We start from the raw sequence: 22,315 nt of genomic DNA on the forward strand, positions 1-22,315 counted from the left end.
CAAGGAGCGAAGTGCTTCCGCCATAGAATGTATGGCCGAGGCTTGTTGGCCGAGCAACGCTTCCTGGGAGGCCACGGCAAAGGACAAATCCTAAGGCGGGGAATGGTCGGAGTGGGAAGGGGTGGGGGTTGAGCATGCTGAGTCCATTGATCGTTCTGTTACGATGGACACATAACCGTCAAAAACACAAGGCTCAACAATAATACTTTTAGTTGGCACAATGATAAAGACGGAGGTGTGTGGAGGAGGACGCCAGGAGCAGGAGCAAGGCCACGAGATAGGAGGGTATCGGACTGGAGGGCTGCAGAAGGATGGCGAGATAGGATGGTATCGGATTGGAGGGCTGCAGTAGGATGGCAAGGGCAGAGGTAGGATGACAAGGGTGATCCGGGGCCAAGGGAGCCAAGGAAAAAGCAGAGAAGTCCGGGGAACAAAGGAGTCAAAGGAAGGCAGGCTTGAAGAGGGAGTGTAGGCAGGATAGAGCAGGGAGCCGTGAGGAGGGAATCAAGTGGTGAAGCCTGCTGACTAGAGATAACAGAGATGGAGACGATGGCTGCAGGGGACAAACACAAGAAAGGTAGCAGATGGACATGTAGAAGACATGTAACAGATGGAGACAGGTAAGTACAACAAGGATTTTCAAGACTGTTCAAAGACTATTCAAAACACTCTGCCTAAGTACTTATATGTTTGGATTATTTTAACAATTTCATTGTATATTACACTCAGTTTTGGTTCTTTCGTTTTAGACACATTTAAATCACGGAAGCTCTCGTCGCACCATCTGACAAATTCCGTGAGGGCATGGTAATGATGAGATTGGTTGCCCTGGAGAAGGAACAACAGGGATGAGTTGTCTGAAAACTTCATCAAGTAGCTGTTCTCCCAAGATGACCTGCAGTTGTCAGTGTATAATATAAAAAGCAGTGGGGAGAGCACGCAGCCCTGGGGAGAGCCTGTGTTAGTTACAATGACAGAGGATATATTTCCATTTACATAGAACTGCTGCCTTCTGTTAGTAAAAAAAACAACAATGTGGAATTAGTAATAAGATCTGCTTGGGTAACTTAAAGTATGAGGCTAATCGTTCAATTAGAATTTGAGGCTGTATTTTGTGAAAAGCTGAACTAAAGTCAGCAAATAAAAGTCTCGCATTTGATGCAAGTTTCTCAAGGTGTTTATTCACCCTGTCAAGAATGAAGAGCTTTGCATCCTCCACACCCTTGCCTGCTTGATATGCAAATTGTAGAGGATCTAATTTATCTACAGCTAGGGGGATAAGTGTGTCCTTCAGAATGTTTTCAAAGCATTTCATTACCAGAGAAGTTAGTGATATTGTTCTGAATTCATGAAGGTATTTAGGAGCTTTTGTTTTGGGGACGGGTATTACTGTTGATGTTTTCCATAAGTGAGGTACTGTATACCCCCACTGTCAGCACATTTTTGAAATAAAACCGAAAGCCTGGAGAAGCTGCTTGGCGCGACAGTGCAGCGTACACCAATAGATGGCGTCAGGACCGGCAGCCTTTTCTATTTTTGCGCTTTTAAGTAGGGTTGTGACTTTTGTCTGTTGTATTTCTATCCCTCTGTGAGGCGTTAATGTCTCCCTCAATGTGACTATGCTCTCTGAGGAGGACCTTTCAAACCTGCAAAAGAATTGATTAAAAGTGTCTGGCAAATCACCGTCCATACCATTCAATTTTATTGGTAGCCATGTCTTCTGTCCATCTGTTCTGTTCTGAGTTTTATGGTTTTCTCCTCACGCTCAAGGCATCTTAAAGCGGGCTTGTACACAGGCATCAGATAGATACTATAGTGGTAGGAAGCACCAGGGGTCGGTATGGCCATGGATCAATAGGCCCCATTTACAAAATCATAGTATAGCATGTCAAAAAAGTGATACAAAAAAGCCATAGTAAAGTATGTCAAAGAAAGTCTGGAATAACATGCAAACTCCACAAAAAAAGGCCCAGCTTGGACTGGGAATCAAACCAAGGGTCAGAGTCTGCAGTGCCTTTTTGCTGGTGCTAGTTGGAGCAGTAGAACATAGTATAGAATGTCCAAAAACTAGTATATCCATAACAGTCATTGTATAGTATATCAAAAAAGTCATATTTGGGTGTTGAGAAAACCCTGCTCATATGGTTTTAAAACGCTTAAAATTAACCTTAGGGCTACACTTCTACATGTACAGGCACAAATAAGGAAAACAAAGACACAATAACTTGATGAGTTTATTTGTTTCAGCACTGAAGATGCTCACAGTTATTTTATAATGGGATTACATCAGTCAGTTTTGTTCCTGCTCTGTCAAAAGACCATTCTGGGACTCAGAATCATCAGATGTCCTTGGTGCTGCTAGCTTCCCATTGTAGAAAACAGAAAGGAAGGTGAACGATGGGGTATTGCTTTGCATTAGTGTATTGACATCCCCTCACTTTGCCTCTTCTACCAACAGGTAGAGAGAGCCCAAACCTCCGAGCATTCCAGCGAGAGGTACAGAGTAAAGGAAGCATCGTTCAAAAACTGTGCACAAGATAAGAGGAGGAGAAAGGAAAAAATAAGCAGTAGCAAGGGAACAATAAAAAAGGCCTGAAATAAAAGCAGAGAGGGAATTTAAAACGTTAAAGGTAGTTTTGTGGAGAGAGAATCAACGAAGGCTGAGAGGAGTGAGTTTGGCATGGAACATGAACACTAAAGCCATGCAAAGAAAAGCTTATGTTTGACATGCACACAGCAATACAATCTAAAAGCATAGAGCAGGAATCCCCAGCATGGTCGAGAAGACAATCAACCCCCATGGTTTGTCTGTATATTATTTACAAAGAGAAGAAATAGTTTGGGATCTGTGGTGTCCTTCTCCTCAGGCCTGGCCTACACGCACAATAATATGAAACAAATATCAATAGAAGAGCATATTCCCTCTCTAAAAAGAGGCTAAGTCTACATTCTTAAATTACTGGTAAATAATCTTTTTGAAGAGTTCCCACAGGTTCTCTTTCCCTCTTCAGCGAGGTCAGGGAAATGAGAATTTGTGATGTTCACATAATTCTGTTAAATGCCGACCGAAACTTAAGAAATAAAATGTCACTTTTCTTCAAATGTTGCCCCATTTACAAACACACAAAAGGGTAATAAATAACATTCAACTGACCTAACAGCTTTGTTCATATAAATAGCCAAGATATAATAAATTAGGAAATCAAACAGTGTGATGAACAGACATGAATAAATAAGGACAGAAATACAAAAATATCCACAATTGCATTTATGACGTCATCATTTTTTTGTTCCTCTACTCCTACTGCTGGTAAGTGAGACTAAGAGAGAGGTATAAATGGAAAAAAACCAAAGACAAAGTGCTGCAGATAACACAAACAGGAATGTTTGGATCATTATTAGATCAATAAACAAAGACATAAATGATCGTGTAACAAAAAACACACAGAAGAACTTAAAATAACAGGATGTGGCAGGCGCAGGTTTACCAACCTGACCCAATGGTGTCTAAACGTAGTGTCACAACTAGACATTTCATTTTTTTTTATACATACAAAATGATATCAGTCTGTACAACAGAATAGATCATTCATTTTAAATACCCAAATACCTCCCCTCCTCCCTCCCCCCAACCCATGATATCATATCATCTCCCCTCTGCCCTGTTCTGCTCACACCCGGCTCCTCTCTGAAATCACAAGTCCAGTGTATTTGCAGCAAGTAAAAGTGTAATAAAGTCAGTTAGTATTTTAAACCCAGTTCTTCACAAAGAAAGTACATTAAAAAGCAAACAAATACAATCCAGCAAGCATCCGCGTCGGCTGTTTGGGCTTTTCACCAAACTCCTCCCCCTTCTCTCCTCCTCTTAATCGGTCAGATTCTGCATGTCTTCTTCCGGCTGTTGTTGTTCATGTTCTTGTTAAAACATCCCAGAGTTTTCTGTGCATACTGGACCTGTGCATGTATGCCTTGTAAGTATATTGTGTATGTAGTGTCTCTTTGTAAAATGCTCGTATCCAATTGATGCAATGCTCCTTGAGAGGAAAGGGGTCAGTTTGTGATGGGAGTGTGCGTTTCATTGTGTGGATTAGTTGTGTGTGTGTGTGTGTGTGTTTGTGGGGGGGAACACTGAAGGTATTTTCATCTACTTCTACTGATGGCTGCCAGAGGTGGAGAAGGGGCGCAGAGTGAGATGAAGGTAGAAGTCTGCATGAAGGGTCTGTTTCCAAGGTAACCACCCCCCCTTTTCAGCGCACCTCTAAAAGCAGTCCTCCGTCAACAAACGCCCGTCTCTCTGGAGGGAGGGTTTTGGAGGGGTGGTCCAGGGAAGGCGAACGGAGCAGGGAGCAGGAGTAGGGGCTTAATAGGTTTTCTGGATAATTCCTGGTATCAGAAACAAGTCAGGTCATCACACAGGTAAGCAGCAAGGAAGCAAAAAACAGAGCAAGGGCCATAGGTGATTAGATGGTTGGGGTTGAGGGGTGGATGATGATGGTGGCCGCTGAGGGGTAATGAAAAGGTGACTGGTAGAACAGGGGTGTGTGTGTTTGTCATGTACAGTAGGTGCAGTATACTGTAAAAAATATCTCTTAGATTTTCTTAATATATTTCTATCTATATAAAGTTATTTTATACAAAAAATTCCATAAATGATTATGTACATCTAGCTATGTACAGATATTCTCTGTCTGTGTCACTGGCTTATACGGATACTGGGATGGGTTTTAGCACTGGTACGACTACGTAGCCTTTGGGTCTAAGACTCCTCCTGTGGCCCCACAGATGCCACCGACAACCTGGCTCTGTCTCGGCCCGAAGCGGGGCATTTGGTGTCATTATGTTCTGGTTCGTGCCTCCGGACGTGCATGGGTGAGGGGTGGTGCTTGGTGGGCGTGCCGGAGGGGTAGGGCACCTGTCCGTTCTTCTCGTCTGAAAAAAGTTGTTTTATTACGTCAAAGAAGTTACTCAATGGGCTGCCTAGGTACACAGGCGGGAGAAAACAAAGAGGACAAAAAAAGGGTAGAGAGACAAGAGAGAGAACAAAGAAACTAATGAACAATGGGGTTCACAGGCCAGAGACGAGGCTACATGTACTGTAAGACAGAGCAAGCAGAGGCGAGGAGGACTGACGGACAGCGAGGATGAGAACTGCTGGAACAGCCATGTCTGTAAACCATGCATATAGCACACCCAATGAAAACACACAAGTAGTTATTCAATCTAAGACTAGAAAATAAAGCAAATAGTAGGGCTGACGTCAACATAGGCTTTTTGTAAACTGATGCTAGAGATGCTTTCATTGAGAAACTGTATGATGCAGAAAGAGGAAGCATGGTGTGAGTCGGTGCCAAAGCAGATCTGGCCAGCCAAGAGCCAGGCAAGTGATGGAAGCTTCAAGATTAAGTTGCCCTTGAAGGATAATAAAGGATTAAGTGTCTCCTCTCCTTTTGACAAACCTAACTGTTTTGAAGGCTTTGCAGAAGTTATAATAGCACTGAAGGGCAACTAAAGCCTCGGCAAAGCTCAGATGCCGGATGCTGTCTGTCTTGTGGCTATTGTACCAATTAAGGCCCAACTAACACAGTAATGTTTTGACTTACGTCTGCCTGGAGCAAGGAGACAACCTTTGATCAACACATTTCTACACTTGACTTCAGAGTTTTACACCTCAGTTAACAATTAAACCTGGCCAAAAACACATCAAACAGGCCGACGCCGTGTGGCTGCATCATTGTTGTGCCAACTCTTTGAAGTAAAAAAAAGTCAAACTTGTGTTGTTAATGCACACTTGATGCTGTGTGCTGAATGAAATGAATGGATATGCTAAATAATACAAGTTTATATCTTTCTAACTGCTAGAAGCACGGTTGCTGTGTGTGTGTGTGTGTGTGTGTGTGTGTGTGTGTCTGACAGTGTGCATGCAAATGATCTCCATATAAACACACTCACTCTTTCTGCAGGGCCTTAATGGTCCCACTGCATGTAGATGGAGTGGTAAAGACACTAAACATGAGAAATGGAGCAAATAAAGAGTCAATGTTCTTTTTGTTAATGGTGCATGCACAGCACAACTCTGGGAACTATCAGTCACAAATAGGACTGTTTCTGAATAGTTGGCAGAAGATCCATTTGCGCAATAGAGTCCTGTGGGCCGACAAATGAACAGTGACAGCATCAGTAAAAACAGGCAGGAGTGCTGCTCAAACGACAACGCACAAACTGGACCGGAGTGTGTCTGTGTATCAGCACTTAATAAGAGGCTGTTGTAGTTTCTGTGGAGGCTGTGGAGTTTCTCAGTCCGACAATGTGCACATGCTGCCAGTGTGAAGACTAGGCAAACTTCATGTGTCTGTGTGTGGGTGTATGCGTGCATGCGTGTATGTGTGTGTGTGCCACAGTTGGCTTTGCCTGCTCCATTATTCTGCTGGAGAATGATTTTAGCCCTGTTCCCTCTTTCTTCCTCATGTGTGAAGAATTTCCACATTAACTCACTTCAATCCACCCAAATCTGCACATTTTCAAAAACGTAGGAAACTCAATTATCATAATGATCTCAGCTGCTTGATAAAACAGAGACAGCACCCTCTAAATTAATGGTTCTCCTATGTAGTCCAAAAGTATTTTCTACACTTTCTCATTGTTCCACCGCTCCTATTGTCTTCCTAAAGCTGAGCCCCCAGGTATGCTTCTGTTAATGGTGATTAGGGGAGATAATGTCCAAGACTTGATGAAGCCTTTTGTTTAACACACATGGGTATGCAAAGCCATTTCTATTCTTAATTACTAATGTTTTTTTTTTTAAAAGACCTTGTGGTCAGGTAAGTACCAAAATGGTGTTAGGAGGTCACGAGAAAAGAGGAAGGTGGAGGTTTAACAATGCTTTCAATTACTGCCAAGCACATATTGCCCTATTTCAAGATCCACATTACAGTGTGAAATACTGTGATAGTGTAAAAAATTAAATTTTTTTGAGACTGACCTTGGTCAAAAACAACTGGCTTTGACCTTTGATACTAAATCTATTAACCCCCCGTTAGGGTACAGAATACTGCATTTTTTTTGTAGTCCTTTGTACTCCTTATTGGAACCATTACTAAAAGCAATTAGATCTAGTAGGCAAATTCAGTGGATTGCAATTGGCAACCAAGATCATAGAAAAGCTGTTTTTAAAACTGACGTTATTTAATTCTTAAAACAATTAAACACATCCATACCAGTAATGTTAGATCTAATCTGCCTCCTTGCCTGATGAGCTATAAGACTTCTATGGTCGCTTTGATAGGGACAACAAGGAAGTGGCCATCAACGCTGTGGTCTTTGCAGATCACCAGGCCCTCACATTCTCCACACCTGATGTGTGTGTGGCACTGAGCAGGATTAATGCACACAAGGCTGTTGGTCCTATGGCATCCCTGGAGGTGTAATCAGGGCCTGTGCTGTTCAGCTGACTGAGGTTTGGACTGTCATATTTAATCTGTCACTAGCCCAAGAAGCTGGCTCTGCATGCTTCAAAACCCCCTCCATTGTTACGGTGCCAAAACACTCCACTGCAACAAGCATTAATGACTTCCGTCCAGTTGCACTCACCCCCATCATTATGAAGTGCTTCAAGAGGCTGGTCCTGGCCCATCTCAAGACCTGCTTACCACCTCCACTGGACCCCTTCCAATACGCCTACAGTGAGAACAGGAGCACAGGAGATGCCACCTCTACGGCACTTCACTCTGCCCTGTCCCACCTTGACAATATCAACACCTCTGTGAGAATGCTGTTCATTGACCTTAGTTCAGCATTCAATACCACCATCCCCTCCAAACTGATCACCAAACTCAGTGAACTGGGCATCAATACCCCCCTGGATTCTGGGCTTCCTAACCAACAGACCTCAGTCTGTTAGGTTAGATAAACACACCTCCTCAACCATCACCCTGAACACCGGCGTACCACAGGGATGTGTGCTGAGCCTGTTCTTTTCCCTCTTCACCTACGACTGCACACCTGTACACGGCTCGAACACCATTGTCAAGTTTGCAGACGACACTTCGGTGAGTGGTCTCATCAGCAACAACGATGAGGAGGTCCTTCACCTATCATCGTGGTGCACTGACAACAACCTGGCTCTCCACACAAAGAAGATCAAAGAGCTCATTGTGGACTTCAGGAAGTCTGAAGCTGGCACACACACCCCCATTCTCATCAACGGGACAGAGGTGGAGCATGTCACAAGCTTTGAGTTTCTGGGTGTCTACATCACATCTGCACTAAGTGCAACTTAGAACTTCTACCGCTACACCATTGAAGGCATCCTCACCAACAGTGTCACAATTTGGTATGGCAACTTCTCTGTCCATGAACGGAAAGCACTGCAGAGGGTGGTGAAAACAGCCCAATGCATCACCGGTTCCTCACTCCCATCCATCGAGGCCATACAGGGCGAGCGATGGTTGCCTAAGGCGCACAGCATCATCATAAACTGTTCCCACCGCAACCACAGACTGTTCCCCCCACTGCACTCTGGGAGGTCTCTCCACACCCAAACCAGCAGGTCCAGAGGAAGCTTCTTTCCTGCGGTGACAATTAACCTACTAAATATTTATTGTCCTGCCTATGCACCACCTGTCTATACTTGAACATCACATTGCACTTTTCTGCTATTATGCCCTTCTGGTTTGACGCAAACTACATTTAGTTGTCTTTGTACTCTGCACAATGACAATAAAGTTGAATCTAATATAATCTAATCTATTTGGCAATATCGCCTGATATAATGTAAATGCTTCAAAATCATCACTAAGGCTGCTTAATGGAAATGAACGACAATATATGTAGCAATACTAATATACTTTTAAAGTCTCATCTAATTTTATATATTTGGGCATCAAAATACACTTCATTTAGAACAACAAACTATGAAATTATAATGAACTTATTACATACATTTATAGAAAGGCGGATGCCCTTACCTATATCCATGATAGGGAGAATAAATATACAAAAAATGAATATATTGCCTCAATTCATGTATTAATTTCATAATATCCCTATCGCGCCACCTGCAGGAATGTTTAGGAAACTCACAGTACGAAATTTATATGAAATAAGAAATGTCCTCAAATCTGCTTATCTGCAGTATCTTCCATTTGATATTTGGGGGCTGACATGTCCAAATCTCATCTGAAATCAAATGGAGGCAACTACAATTGGTGCTTGGATCAAGAATTTGCCACAATGTATGTGCATGGAGAGACAGACAGACATATATATTTAAAGGCAAATTGGGGGTGAATGAGAAAATCTGGAGGCCATAGGACTGATTTGAAAAAGAAGACATAGGGGAGCTGTCTTTTAATTGGTTTTTAGTTTTTTGATTGTCGTATCAAAATTGTAACTGCATTTCTACAAAAACATTGTAAAAAATAAGAATCTGTTCAACAACGTCAGACATAGAATTGCAAATGGGATTTAATGAGTAGAGAAGACACAAACATACAAACACCAAGAGAAGGATTTACGGGTGACATAAAAATTAATTTCCAAAGAAAACAGCACATCTCCTCCTTTTAAAAAAAAGCTGCATTTCAGGCCAGTTGTGTTTCGTTGTGACCAGCAGGTGGAGCTGTTGTCAAGATGATGGCGGAGCAGGAAGGACATGCTAAGAGGGTATGGGGAGGTGTAGGATCCCTATTTCTCTCTTCTTTTTCTTTTCGTCATCCAGACTGCGTTGAGAGAATAGGATGAACGGGCTTATACATGTCCAGGGGCCTAACCCTACGACTAATGAGAAGACATGAGAAGAAAGGGGTTTTAATAACGTCACAAAGTTCGCAGGTGAACGGTTAGGTGGTGATTGCCCGTCAGAGGTTTTTGTACTCGGGACACCAAAAGAGGCTGGTGGACGGGTGGAAACAGGGAGAGGGGGTCCTATTGTACAAGCACCCAGACTAAGAGAGAGAGAAACAGAGCGCTTGTCAGGTGTGGTGTCACTGTGCGGTGCAGTGCATTGTGGGAGTGCATTGAGGTGCAGTGGTGTTGCCATGGTGACAAGCTCCGACGATCAATCTTGGAAGTACGAGTAACAGAATGCAAATCAGCTTACCGTACCTCTACTCTAATCTTCACTGCCAGGGCAACGAGACAACATTTGACCCGCGGTTGGTGCTTGAGAGCAACTCCCACCCTTTCATGGCAGAGAGGCCGGCATGCAAAGGAAGCCGTTTCAAAAAGCGGAGAGCGGCTCGGGGATTTTAAGCACGGGAGGAAGAGGAGGGCAGGATTTAGCTCAGCTTCAGCGGTGAGAGTGTTTGTCTGGTGGTGGGATGGGCGGATGAGGCGGTAGAGGGCAAGGGTGGAGAGGTATTGGATAAGAGTTGTTTTTTTTTCCTTTTCAAAAGAGGAGTTCTTACTCACCAGACAGCTGTTGGACCCCTGGCTGGTCATATGTGCTTAACAATTGGCTCTGAATCGTCTCCACTACTCGCTTAAAGCGTCGGCTGGGTCCTAAACACAGGCACACACACACAGGAAATATTTGTTTCATCTCAATGCACAGGTAGCAGCGGAACTGTGTACAAACTGGGTAGATGGATTAATGAAGAGAGGAAAAAGTAAGCGTGAGGAGAGAAGAAGCACATGCGCACAAGTGCATCGTTTGAAATGTGAGCTGGAAAAGCTGCAGAAAGCTGGACATGATAAATGGAGGCCAGAGAGGAGTGCTGCTGGAAGCTCCTGCTGTCTACCTTTTACAAACAGTATATAGTCAGTGACAGTAGGCTCCAAAGTTCCACTATTACACCTCATTCCGCTCAAATGTGCCCCCCCCCATTTGAGTGTGTGTGAGGCAGAAAGAGAGGGAAAGAGAGCATGAGTTTATGCAAGATTAAACATGCACGCATGATTGCATAGTATGTAATCTTGCATAGCCAGACCTCATCTTGTAATGCTCAGGAAGGTTTTGGGGGGGGGGGGAATCTTATCAAACATTCAGGATTGCAAGAACTTTGAAAATTCCTTAGGTAGCCTTTCTTTTTTAGCAGCAGGTTTTGGAAACATCCACATTTGGAAGCAGCACTTCTGGTTTATTTGTCGGCTGGATACAAACATAGATTAATTTAATGAGTTGGAAGTGTGACGGCATCCCACGCGACATCTAAGTGATGCCTTTTCACACTTTTCAAAGTGACTGGTGAGCTTGAATTTCCCTTGGCCTCTGTTAACCTGATGAAGATTGACTTTTTGAGATTGCATAATATTGTGTGTAACTGTCCTGTGTGATCTGCTGTTTCAGAGCTGGAAGGCCTGGGGACCCTACTCCCAACTGGGGATCTGGGGTCTCTAGATCCTAGAGGTCTACATTTGGGACATCTTGTGGCAGACTGATGACCTGTTTAGTGTGCCTCTTTACCAATGTATACAGGATAAGTGGGTATAGAAAATGAGGGTGAGTAACTGCCGACATGCCGACAGTGTCCTGACCTGAGAGCAGGGTGAAGGTGACAGAGTAGATGCCATTCTCTTTAGTGGCAGCTGTGCTCTCCGTGTAGGTGATATCCACCTGGAATTTGACCGGCTTCTGAAAGACCGTAGGGCCAGCTGTGGACTTGTACTCCGCTCGGAAACTGGTCTGGGAGATCACACTGTGGCTCAGGCTGGGGATCTGTGAGGAAAAAAAGGAGGAGAACAAATGTAGAGGAAAAATGGACGACGAGACAGGAAGATCGGAATAAAAAAAAGAGCTGAGTAATGGGATTATACATGGGAGTATTGATGTTTAATTTTTGTCCCACACCTAGCAAATGACAAGGTGAGTAAACCCTCATTAAAATACCCTCCACATACAACAAGCCACAGTTGAAACTCCAAGGAGATTAATGCCTCGGGGAGTAGCCATGCATGACAGGGAGACTTAAGCTAATGTAATCTTGAGTCATCCAACAACATTGCACTCTCCCCCCTAAAATGAATTTGTATGCCCAATGAACAGGTGAGCTCTGAAATAGTCACGTTTCCGCCATAGTGCTGGAGAGGATTTGACATTCCATTAATGTGAGCATGCTGAGAGGTATAATTCCACTGATTCAGGTGCCAATCTCCTGTCTGGAATACCAGCTAGCATAACCCAGAGGGGAAAATAGCTACCACCAGGGTTGGGGAAACATATTTGACATTGACCTGCACTGGCAGAGTTTGCATTTACTTAGACTTTGTTAAATTTAACTGGGGTGAGGATAGGTCTTGTTGAATGATGTACACTGAATGTCAACTACCAGTGCTGAGTGTTTGTTGGTACAGATTCTTCACTAAGAAACCCTTATTTATTTCCTGCATGTATTTATACATCCACATTACAAAACACACCACACACATAGACACAATCTAGACTATTGCTCGCACTTCATCTAAATATATACGTACAAAAACACACTGCTCAGTACACGGTATTGAGGGCAAAGCATCTATATGCTAATGATGCTCTGTTGATTTTCTATTGACTTGAAGTAAGTCTGCAGTCAGAGAGAAAATAGAAACACTGAACACAAGCAGTTTACTGAATTGCTAAATAAATCAGAAGCATGTTAGCAAATACTCAGAGAGGGCCTGCCTCGTGGCATAGCCAATCACTGCTGCTGCTGCTCAGACTGCAGATGCACAGGTAATACTGCTGCATGCGCTCATATTCAGATTTACGGAAGAAAGTTGGGGCGCAGCAAGCAGAGATCAGGTGAGCGTCAGGGATAAAGTAAAGGATACAGTAAGGAATTATGAAAGAAACTGTGAGTGTGTACCGAGAGAAAGGCTTGAACGATGTCTGCCTTGATGGAGCTCAGAGGCTTGTCTTTGATGACAATGAAGATCTGCTCCTCTTTTTCCAGGCTGATGAAGTTACCAAACCAGGATTTTTTGGCAAGTCTGTGGGGAAGAGACAAGAAGGGACAAAAGGTTTGTCAGCTGTACTTTTTTTTTTTACACCAACTGCTATACACACCTACTGGAGAGCATTTGTTTCCTTCCACCCTTTTTGTTTCCTTCTTAAAACCCATCTATCTATCTATCCATACAGAAAATGGAGAGCTGGTGAGGAGTTCTCTCTATCTCTCTCTCTGAAGGAAATAAGCTGAGCAAGGGAGAAACGTTGTCTGACATTTAACCTTCTGTTCAACTGGATGTGTGCAAATGCATGTATTTTTGTACGTGTGTGTGTGTGGTGTGTGTGTGTGTGTGTGTGTGTGTGAGAGAGAGTAAAAGAGAGAGAGAGGTAATTGGGCCTCTCTCTAAACAGAACTGAAGGTCCAGAAGGTGTAGAGGTAAATTAATTCACCACTGGCCTCAGCCCAGGTTATACCTTCAACCCCAACTAATAAGCCATATGGACTCCTGTGCCATATTAATATTCCATGAGATTCTTAAACATGTTGGTGGATTTGCAAGACTCAAACAACACTCCCCAGTAAATGCATACTTCTATAATGTTATGAGGCCTCCAGTGACATTAAGGGGCATATTGCCCTGCAGCAAGAAGCTGGTTACAGCTGGTGTGTGACTGGGTATTAATGCGATCAAGCTCAACCTAGCTGAGAGGTCTTTTTTTCCAGCCAACTCTTCAACTCCTTCCAGCCAGGATGTTCTTCCCAGCCAGGTGGAAACGGCCAAGCCAGATATGCAGCAAACCAAACAGGCATATCTAGGCCAACCATGAGTTATCAGGCCCCTGGGAGCTCAGCAACATCACACAGGCTACCTTCCCTCCCTCATAACCAACTCAAGACCTCCTGCTACGGTGCTGCTTCTCCAGCCCAGACCACACCTGAGGTCATTACAGGGAACTCAGCAGGCACAAATCACACATTCACGGATGTAGTGCTTTCCAAAACATCATGTTATCAAGAGCGAGCCTGTTTGAGCCAATGGCTGAGAGGCTGACAGGTTATGCATAGTTATGATGCTGGTGGTGGATTCAAAAAAGTACAGCCTCTACTCACTCTGGGGAAGACTCTGGTGTGAGGCTGGACATCTCCTCTTGTGTGGGAACTGTGGAGGCAGACTCAAATGTCAGACAAAGGCTCCAGAAAGATAATAATGAAACCACTTTAGTGAATAGAGTAAGATTTGGGGAAGGGTGAAAAAGCCCAAGAAAATTCAGTGATTACCATAAAAATATGCTGTGATGTCAGTACCTTGGAGTTTCCTGCGGTGGAAGCGTGGTGAGCCCAGGAAGCTGTTTTTGATAGAGTTGAGGCGCGTCCTCCAAGGCATGCCTCCGATGGAAGGGCTGGGCGGCGGCGTAGGGGTGGGGGTCCCGGCCGGGCTGTCCTTGGGAGTGTGCACCGGGGTGCCCTTTGGGGTGGGGAGGGGACTGCCTCGAGGGGAGGGGTGAGGGGTAACCTGTATGAGGGGAATAGATTTGGGCGGGTGGTCAGTGAATGAAGAAGGCACCGGCGCCACAGGGTGAAAGTGGTGCAGCCGGATGGGCGACAGGGGCACCACTGGGCGGAAGGGCACAGAGAGCTGGGTGTTGGCAGCAAAATGGGAGCGCCATACCTGGGGGCTGTTTGGGATGGAAACACTGGAGATGGAAGTTGGGGAAAAGGGGGAGGATGGGGAGGATGGAGAAGTAGGAGTGGGGGGCACAGAGGCAGAGGGTGGCTGCAATGGGAGCTGGCAGGGAGTGGATGGTTCTGATTTGGCTGCAGATGCTGGATCTAGGGGGGTTCCGGGGAGCGGGTTGGATTGTGTGGCTTGAAGGGGCTTGGGGGCAACTTTGGGCTTGGCAGGGAGCGTCTGCGTCTTGTTGAGTGCTGACGGCAGGGGCTCATTGTTTGGAGCGAGTGAGTTAGGGGTGGATATACGGGGGCCTGTGTGATTGGGGGTGGGCTCAGGGGACGGGCAGGGGCTTGTGTTAGGGGACTGTGGCAAGTCTGGGGACTGAGGCGGTACACAGAACTTTCTGACAGGCTGGAGTTAGAGAACACAGTGTGAGGACACGCAGCACGATACAGCCAAGAGCCAGAGCAGGTGGAGGAGGAGAAGAAAATAAAGCAAAACACAAGGGGACACACACAGGCACACAAGCACATAGATGAAGAAAGAAAGAAGAGTGTAGCAGAACAAACAACCACACATCCAGAAGAACAGGCAGCCAAAGAATAAGCAGGTGAGATGTGTGAATACACAGAAGGGATGGTGTGAAAAAAAAGAAAGACAGAAAAGAAAAGAAACATGCAGTTAGACCATTAAGTGACTCATGTCACAAGAAAACCAAAAATTAAATGGGAACATAAACAGCAAGCAATGCACACAATTTAAAAAGGACAAACAACAAAACACATACAAAAGATGGACTTGAATAATACATACAGGGCTCTGCTGGTGGAGAAAAACAAGCAGACACAGACAGATGTGTGAGAGACATAAGGCCAGTTGTGAGGACAATTTGGATAGTCTCAATAACAGGAGGGACAACATTATAGTATCACTGCTTTAACATTTCCAGTTTCTAGATAGGTTTATTGATCTGTTTTTATTTGTAACAGTGAAATTGCAGCCACAATGGTGCACTGATTAACTATTTCCCTCCCCTTTTTCCAGACACAAATCTGAGAAAAATAACCCCACACAGAGCCCCTTGCTGAGAGCACAATCCAGGCTTTGGGTAGGTCTGATACATCAATTTCCCTTTCAGATCAGCATTAAAGAACCTGTGTGGCGTGAGGAGCTCGTCTTAGGATCCTGGCTAATCTTGAACCTACTCTACTAGTCAGCTGGAAAAGTTTACCACAAGCTCCCTAGCTCTAGGAAGAGGAAAGTGGGATTTTCCGAGGGCTTTCTCGAGCTGGATTTCCAGAAATCTCAGGCTACAGAAAACAGAGAGAGGAATAATACCCAGAAAGGATGGAAAGAGAAGAAGCTTTAGGGGCTGGAAGAAAGTTTGCTGTGCTGTCATGTGCCCCGTGGAGGTCGATCTGTATATTTAATAGAAACATCCAACTATATGGACACAGTTATAACTCGTGTAAAGTCTTATCATAGTGGATCCCTGCTTTCTTAAAACACAAGAATTGTTGGATGAAAACTCAAGGAGAGGAAAAAGATACTATATCTCAGACTAATAAAAAAGCGGAGCAAGTCGAATAATATTGCATGTGCAGAGACATACAGTGATATTGCTTTCACTGTGCAATTATATCATAGTGCGCATTGTTAAAGGTCAGAAGCCCCAGCGATGTAGCTGTGGTGACTGTCTTTATTTTCTCTAGCGGACAGAAACCGCAATAAGATGTCAGCAATAAGATGACGGCAATAAGATGAATGAATGAGATGGGATCTGCAGTAGTTAGTTTTCCCTAATCCCAACAGGTGTGTGTTGCACATGTGTGTATGTTTGAAAGGGTCGTGACTTACCCGTGGGCTGCTGAGGGGGCTGGTGGAGAGGCCGGACGAGGCTCCACTAATAGATCGCGACCTGTGGCACAAAGATGCAAGAGGAAACACAGGGGCGGCGGTTATTTTTCGGCTCAACATGTGTACCTGTTACATGTTTCAGTAAACACCGGAAGAGGTGAGAGCTTGGAGGTTACACGTTGCACACATTAGAAAGCGCCACAGCATAGACAGCATCATGCCAAGCACAGTAGTTGCTAATCAAGCCCTTAGCAAACACAACACTTATTCACCCAAGGAGGGTCTAAGCAGGAGAACACAGTTACAGCACCGACTTAACAATAGACATTACTAGCATTGAACTGTAGCAATTAGTCTCGAACCAATTAAGCCCAGACTTCGTTTCAAATATGTTGATTTGTTGTTGTTGAACTGCATCTTCTCTTGCAAATCTATAGACTGCTTTCCACCGATGAGCATTCAAATTAGCTTTCCGCCCCGTCTATAGTCTGCTAATAAACTAATGTGTTGACTTTTAGGCCTTAGCGCTAGATGAGTAGAAAATATCTTGAGGGGGAAATGAAGTTGGACATTGGTTGAGTGCCATTCGTCATGTTTTTCTTTTCCCCCTACAGATGCCGTTAATAACCCCTATAAGCAGAGCCCTGTTCAGAAATGAACAATCACAGGACAATCTGTCTCCCTCTAGTGCCACACACACACACACACACACACACACACACACACACACACACACACACACACACACACACCACACACACACACACACCAACACACACACACACACACACCCACACACACACCACACACACACACAAAAACGGGAACTGTCAACACTCGGAAACACCAGCTGCTCACTGTCACAACACTGATCCTTTTTGTCATTCAATCTCATACCCCCACCCCCTTTTTTCCCTCTCTCTTTTTTCATTTCAGCATGGATGCGTTTGTGACCATGTGGCCGGGCCTACAGATCTTTTGTCTATCTTTAAAAAGAAAAAAGACAATAATACCGGCGTTTTGTCAACTTGCTCGGTTGTAGAGGAAGACATCACGGACAAATGTGAGGGGAGGATGAGGGAGTTTAGGAGTGATGGAGGAATGAGCAAAAGATGGAAGAATGAAGGATGAGAGGGAGGGATGGAGTAATACAGACTAACGTTCATTGCTGATGCTGGAGCAGTCCCACAGGACCACAGAGGCAGCCATACATGGAGTAGCCAAAAAATGATGCCGGTGCTGTCATAACAACAAGCCCGGATTAAGATCTATATGTATCAATCTTCTTAAAGGTAGAAGCAACTATTGGGTTTAGACATCCACCCCTCTTGAGCTTTTAATTTACAACCGCCTAAAGAAATATCTGATACTAGAACAGGAAGATTTACTCCTGAGAAGCACAGACACAATTAGAAGAGAAGCAACAGCTACAATGAGAGGAAAGAAAAATAGAAACACCCACTCTCAAGCTATTTTTATAATTCTCATACTGCCCCTTTTGTGAGTGTATTTATTGCACACATTCATGTACTCGTGACTAGGCGATGCTAACCACATTGGCTAGGATTTCTTGTTTAAGAGCTATAATTTACATTTAAGTCGACACTACAGCCAATCGCAGTTCATTTAAACATGGCTAAAAAACAGCGTCCTCGGGCCATTATGAGCATATTGTTAGAGGCACTCTACATCTGTTAGTGTTGGACCAGCAGGTCTATACAGCTTAATGTTACAGATGGTTGTGTTGTACAGTAATGGGCTGTCAGTGGCGACGAATTATTGTTGACGAGTGTGTTATTTATAGTGAACAGCATGCGCAACTTAAGCAATCATTTATCACCATCATACACAAACAAAGAAGCAATATAATAAGAGTATTTTGACATTGTGGTATTGCCAAGTAACTTTTACTTGAGTAAATAAAGGTAACTGTGAGCACCACACATGCAATTTCATTCATAAACCAAAAACTATCTGCATTGCTAGACACACCAGGATGTAAATTCTATTTAACTTTTGGTTTGGGTAAATAAACCTTTTTTTGTGTTTGTCCTTGCACCCATACATGTGTGCCTATATGTGTGTACTATATGTGTGTGGATACTCATTCTAATCTTTCTATTATCCATTAGTGTTCAAGATAACATTTCCCATAAGTCTATTTTGGAACAGGGATAATGTCCTTAGTGTATGACCACCGGCTGTGTCAGAGATCCATCCAAAGCACCCGTGGGGGTCTAATGTTGGGCTGCGGGGAACGGAACAAGTACAAAGGTTCTGGGATGAGGGCACGGACTGAAATAAAACAAAAGTGAAGCTGAATGAAATGGATTGCGCCAGGAGTCAAACGGAGAACAAATAACACTGCCAAAGCCAAAACTACTACTGCTCTGCTAACACGTGGAGAAAGTTCCATTTTTCTTGTTCTCCCACCTCTACAGTATATTGAATTTTGTCCTGCCAATGGAGTTCTTCTACGAGGAGTAGATAATCATATAAATCAACACACTGTTTGAATCCATTTCCTCTTCCTGAGCCCTGACAACTCCCCGAAGACTCAGTGCATTAATATTCACAGCTCAGCTCCTCAAACATCTAAATGTAGTAAGACCCCTGCAGTTTCCAAATGTAGAGATCAGTGTTAAAGGTGCTTTATTTGTACTCATTTTAGCCTCTTAAATGCATTAGAGTCAATAATTAGCGTGAGTGTCTGACTTATTAAGACTACTCAGACTAACCCAACACACTCAAAACTGCATGAAGCAACTGGAGCAGATCTGTAAAGAAAAAACAAATCAATTGATATTCTCTTCTTCGCACTACAGCCCTTTTTCATATTTCATTTACATATCATTAACCTCTCTTCATTTCTCCTGGCGTGTTGTTAAGCTTTAAAGTGAAATCAGTGGGATAACTTGTGCTTTTAGTTTGGCTTTAAATATCTTTTTATGATACTTTTGGGTATATAAGGAATGAAATGGGCATTCATTTGAAAATGTCTCCACGTGTGTTTTTCTGGAAAGTGGCTACTGCAGCATTTATCCCAAATCTATATAGTTGTACTTCACAGAAACAGTCAAATCATCAATCACATGTGTGAAAATGCAGCCTGGGCAGTTGATCGGATTCTACTGTCTACATGAGATATGTGAGCTAAAATGCTGGATGGGGATTGAGGCTCAGGCATTTTTGTTGTATAATTCTAGATAAAACCGTCTCCCCTCTTTTCCGTCATTTACCGCTGGTGGAAATGTATCCTGTCAAAACACATGTTTCAAAGTCAATTCTCTCTCTGACACCCTCTGATCTGAAGTTCTACGGATCTTCCGGGCTGTCGACAAAAGTTTGCTGTCGGGGAAAGATAAGGTTAGGTTCAGAGAAAGTCAGTCAAATCTTTGGACGTTATTCTGCTACGTACGTGCTTCCAAAACTCCATCGTCTCTAAAACGCACACACACGAGCACGCCGCATGATCAAACAGAGCGCACGCAAGGACACGATAAAAGACAGAAACGTTCAAAAACACAACGAAATCACTTTGTTACCAACATCGTTTTTCCCCCCACTGATCAGCTTGAGAGCCATGAATTACAGGCGACGTAAAGCGATAAAGAGATCTGATTTGATTTGGAGGCGGATGGGCTGTGGTATAGGACTCCCCCTGCCTCCAAGTCACCACCGCTGATAGGAAGCCAGACAGAGAAAAACTAGCAGCATTTCCACATTAGCATAGCAATTTCATACAAACAGAGGGGGGCGTTTGGGACTGAAGGTCAGCTGCACACAAGGGACCACAGTGGAGAGAGAGAGAAAGGAGATATGAAAGAGAAGGGAGGAGCCCCTGAAAGAGATTTAGGTGAGGGGTAGGAGCAAACACACTGATTTAGAGTAGCACGGAGGAAAGATGCAGCGGGGCTTTTTTTAATGACTGCGACTGCTGTTGTGTGTGGGATCCAGACACAGACCTATTTATTTATTATTATTTATGATTTTATTCGCTGTCTGTCGACGAGACTGTTTATTAAGATTTATATGAGGCAACCTAAAGGTCTTGTTTGGGATCTTGATCATTCATTTCAGCGCCCTTTATAATGTACGCCCATTCCATTGTGTACTGTGTGTCCTATGAACTGGTGCTGATGCTGTTTTGGAAAGCATTATTAATGTTCGATAAAGTCATTGCAAACTGACCTATTTTGAGATTCTAGCATTGACTGAAACAGATGAGTCAGAGCGAAGGGCGGAAAAAGGCAGCTTCTAAACTAATGCAACCTTAAATAAAGAAGAGATAAGACTTGGATCGCCCGAAGGGATAAAGGAGCGGAGTAGAGGCGATGAAACACGGGGAATCTTAAAATGAAATTCAGAGGCACTAGAGGACAAAAAGAATTAAGCAGAAGTGTTTGGAGGTGGGAGCTCTTGAAGTGGATTTAAAACTTTTGAAGGGTCTTCCCCCAGTAAAATAAATTCTTGATATTTTGTTGTTGGCAACATGCTATGGTGGAAATTTGGGTGAATATTTAACTTTATCACTACATTTTTATTTATCTACATATATAATATATGCACTCGCTGCCTCTGCATTTATGTCCCATATCTCGGAAAGCTTTTTTCCAGCTTTCTGCCAATCTGCCTATCATTAGGCAGATCAGGTTATCAGATTCAATCTTCCCCGCTGTCACAAATGTCACTGCCTCTGAGCTGAAACGGGTCGTGTGATGATATATTGGTTGTTGAAATAAGATGGGGAAATAGATTTTAAATCAGTCCGCTGTGCCCTGTGGGGGTGTGGTTCTGGCTTGACTTGAACATTTCTAAAATAGAGAAGAGAAGAAATTGTCTGCATCCAGAGAAAGTGGGACACAGTATGGGCGAACTGGTTATCAATGCATTCGGATTAGGAAAAGAAGAGATAATTGAGCCAACACCAAAAAAAAAGGGGGTTGTAGATATTAAGGCTCTGAATTGCAAATGTGCAGTCTTCCTCCGCTTGCAAATTAGGTTAATTAAGAGAGTTAAACTTTAGGAACTAATAGTTGTTGGACCTAGCTTCTTTTTTTTTTTTCAGATGAGTCATAGCTTACTGAAGCCGCCACATGCTGCATACAGTATGTCATTACCATTTAAACAAAACAAAAAAACATTGGGTTAACAGAAAGCACCGCTGCATCTTTCTCCTGCCACGGAACGTCTCCTTGCGAGACACAGAGCAAGAGTAGGGGAAAGTGCCATGGGTGAGTGGGCAAGTGAATACCTTTCTTCTTGGCTGCGTTTTGTACTGATGTCAGGAATATCCAAGCTTTTACTGTACACTGATTTACTACAGTGAGACAGGAGACAAAGCGGGCAGAGCGTCAATCTCTGATTAAGTTTGTCCACAATCTAGCCTGCTGACACCAGAGTCAGACTCGCTGTCAGGCCTGCTCAAACACCACTGGGTGCACCACCACACCCACACCCACACCTACACCTACACCCACCCACACACACACACACACAAACGCTATGTCTCTCTCCATTTCTTCATTGTATAGATATTTTCAGATATTGTTTTTTCACCTCCACGCGTACCTCTGTCCATGCTGTGTCATGTCGATAGCCCTCCTTGCCGGTACAGGCGAGCCTCCGTCTGTGACACTGAGGACCTCCATGGACTTCCTCTCTGGTCTCCTCTTGCCATGGCGGTTTAACATGGGAGAGTCCACCCGCTTCTTTGGGGGATCTGTGTGAAACAGCGAGACAGATGGATTCAGAATCAACACAGTGCGCCTGACGTGTCTGTGCGTTAATGTAGGCATCTCTACACACTGAGCAGTTTTGCGTGCATATGTGTGTGAGTGTGTGTATGAGCTTTGGCGCTGATCCCATTGACATTTGAACTAATAGTGAATAATGTAGTAAATAAGTAATGGTTTCCTCC

The 22,315-nt window shown here is 43.8% G+C and overlaps 1 protein-coding gene across 6 annotated transcripts in view; it reads right to left on the reverse strand.

Moving 5' to 3' along the window:
- Positions 1-2,220: 2,220 nt before the first annotated feature.
- LOC116694020 (serine/threonine-protein kinase BRSK2) overlaps positions 2,221-22,315 on the reverse strand; it is a 30,394-nt gene continuing 10,299 nt past the window's right edge. Inside the window, exons 5-13 of one of the 6 annotated variants that reach the window (XM_032523433.1) lie at positions 21,967-22,117; positions 21,650-21,715; positions 16,396-16,456; positions 14,145-14,949; positions 13,977-14,025; positions 12,783-12,906; positions 11,473-11,653; positions 10,408-10,497; positions 2,221-4,929 (exon numbers count right to left, since the gene is read on the reverse strand). In XM_032523433.1, coding sequence (XP_032379324.1) covers positions 4,757-4,929; positions 10,408-10,497; positions 11,473-11,653; positions 12,783-12,906; positions 13,977-14,025; positions 14,145-14,949; positions 16,396-16,456; positions 21,650-21,715; positions 21,967-22,117 — 1,700 coding nt within the window. In that variant the 3' untranslated portion in view covers positions 2,221-4,756. Of the gene's footprint in view, positions 4,930-10,407; positions 10,498-11,472; positions 11,654-12,782; positions 12,907-13,976; positions 14,026-14,144; positions 14,950-16,395; positions 16,457-21,649; positions 21,716-21,954; positions 22,118-22,315 lie in introns of all 6 variants that reach the window. The other 5 variants (XM_032523434.1, XM_032523438.1, XM_032523436.1 and 2 more) reach the window with 5 other exon arrangements.

This window comes from Etheostoma spectabile, chromosome 8 (genome assembly GCF_008692095.1).
Source record: "Etheostoma spectabile isolate EspeVRDwgs_2016 chromosome 8, UIUC_Espe_1.0, whole genome shotgun sequence".
NCBI lineage: Eukaryota > Metazoa > Chordata > Actinopteri > Perciformes > Percidae > Etheostoma > Etheostoma spectabile.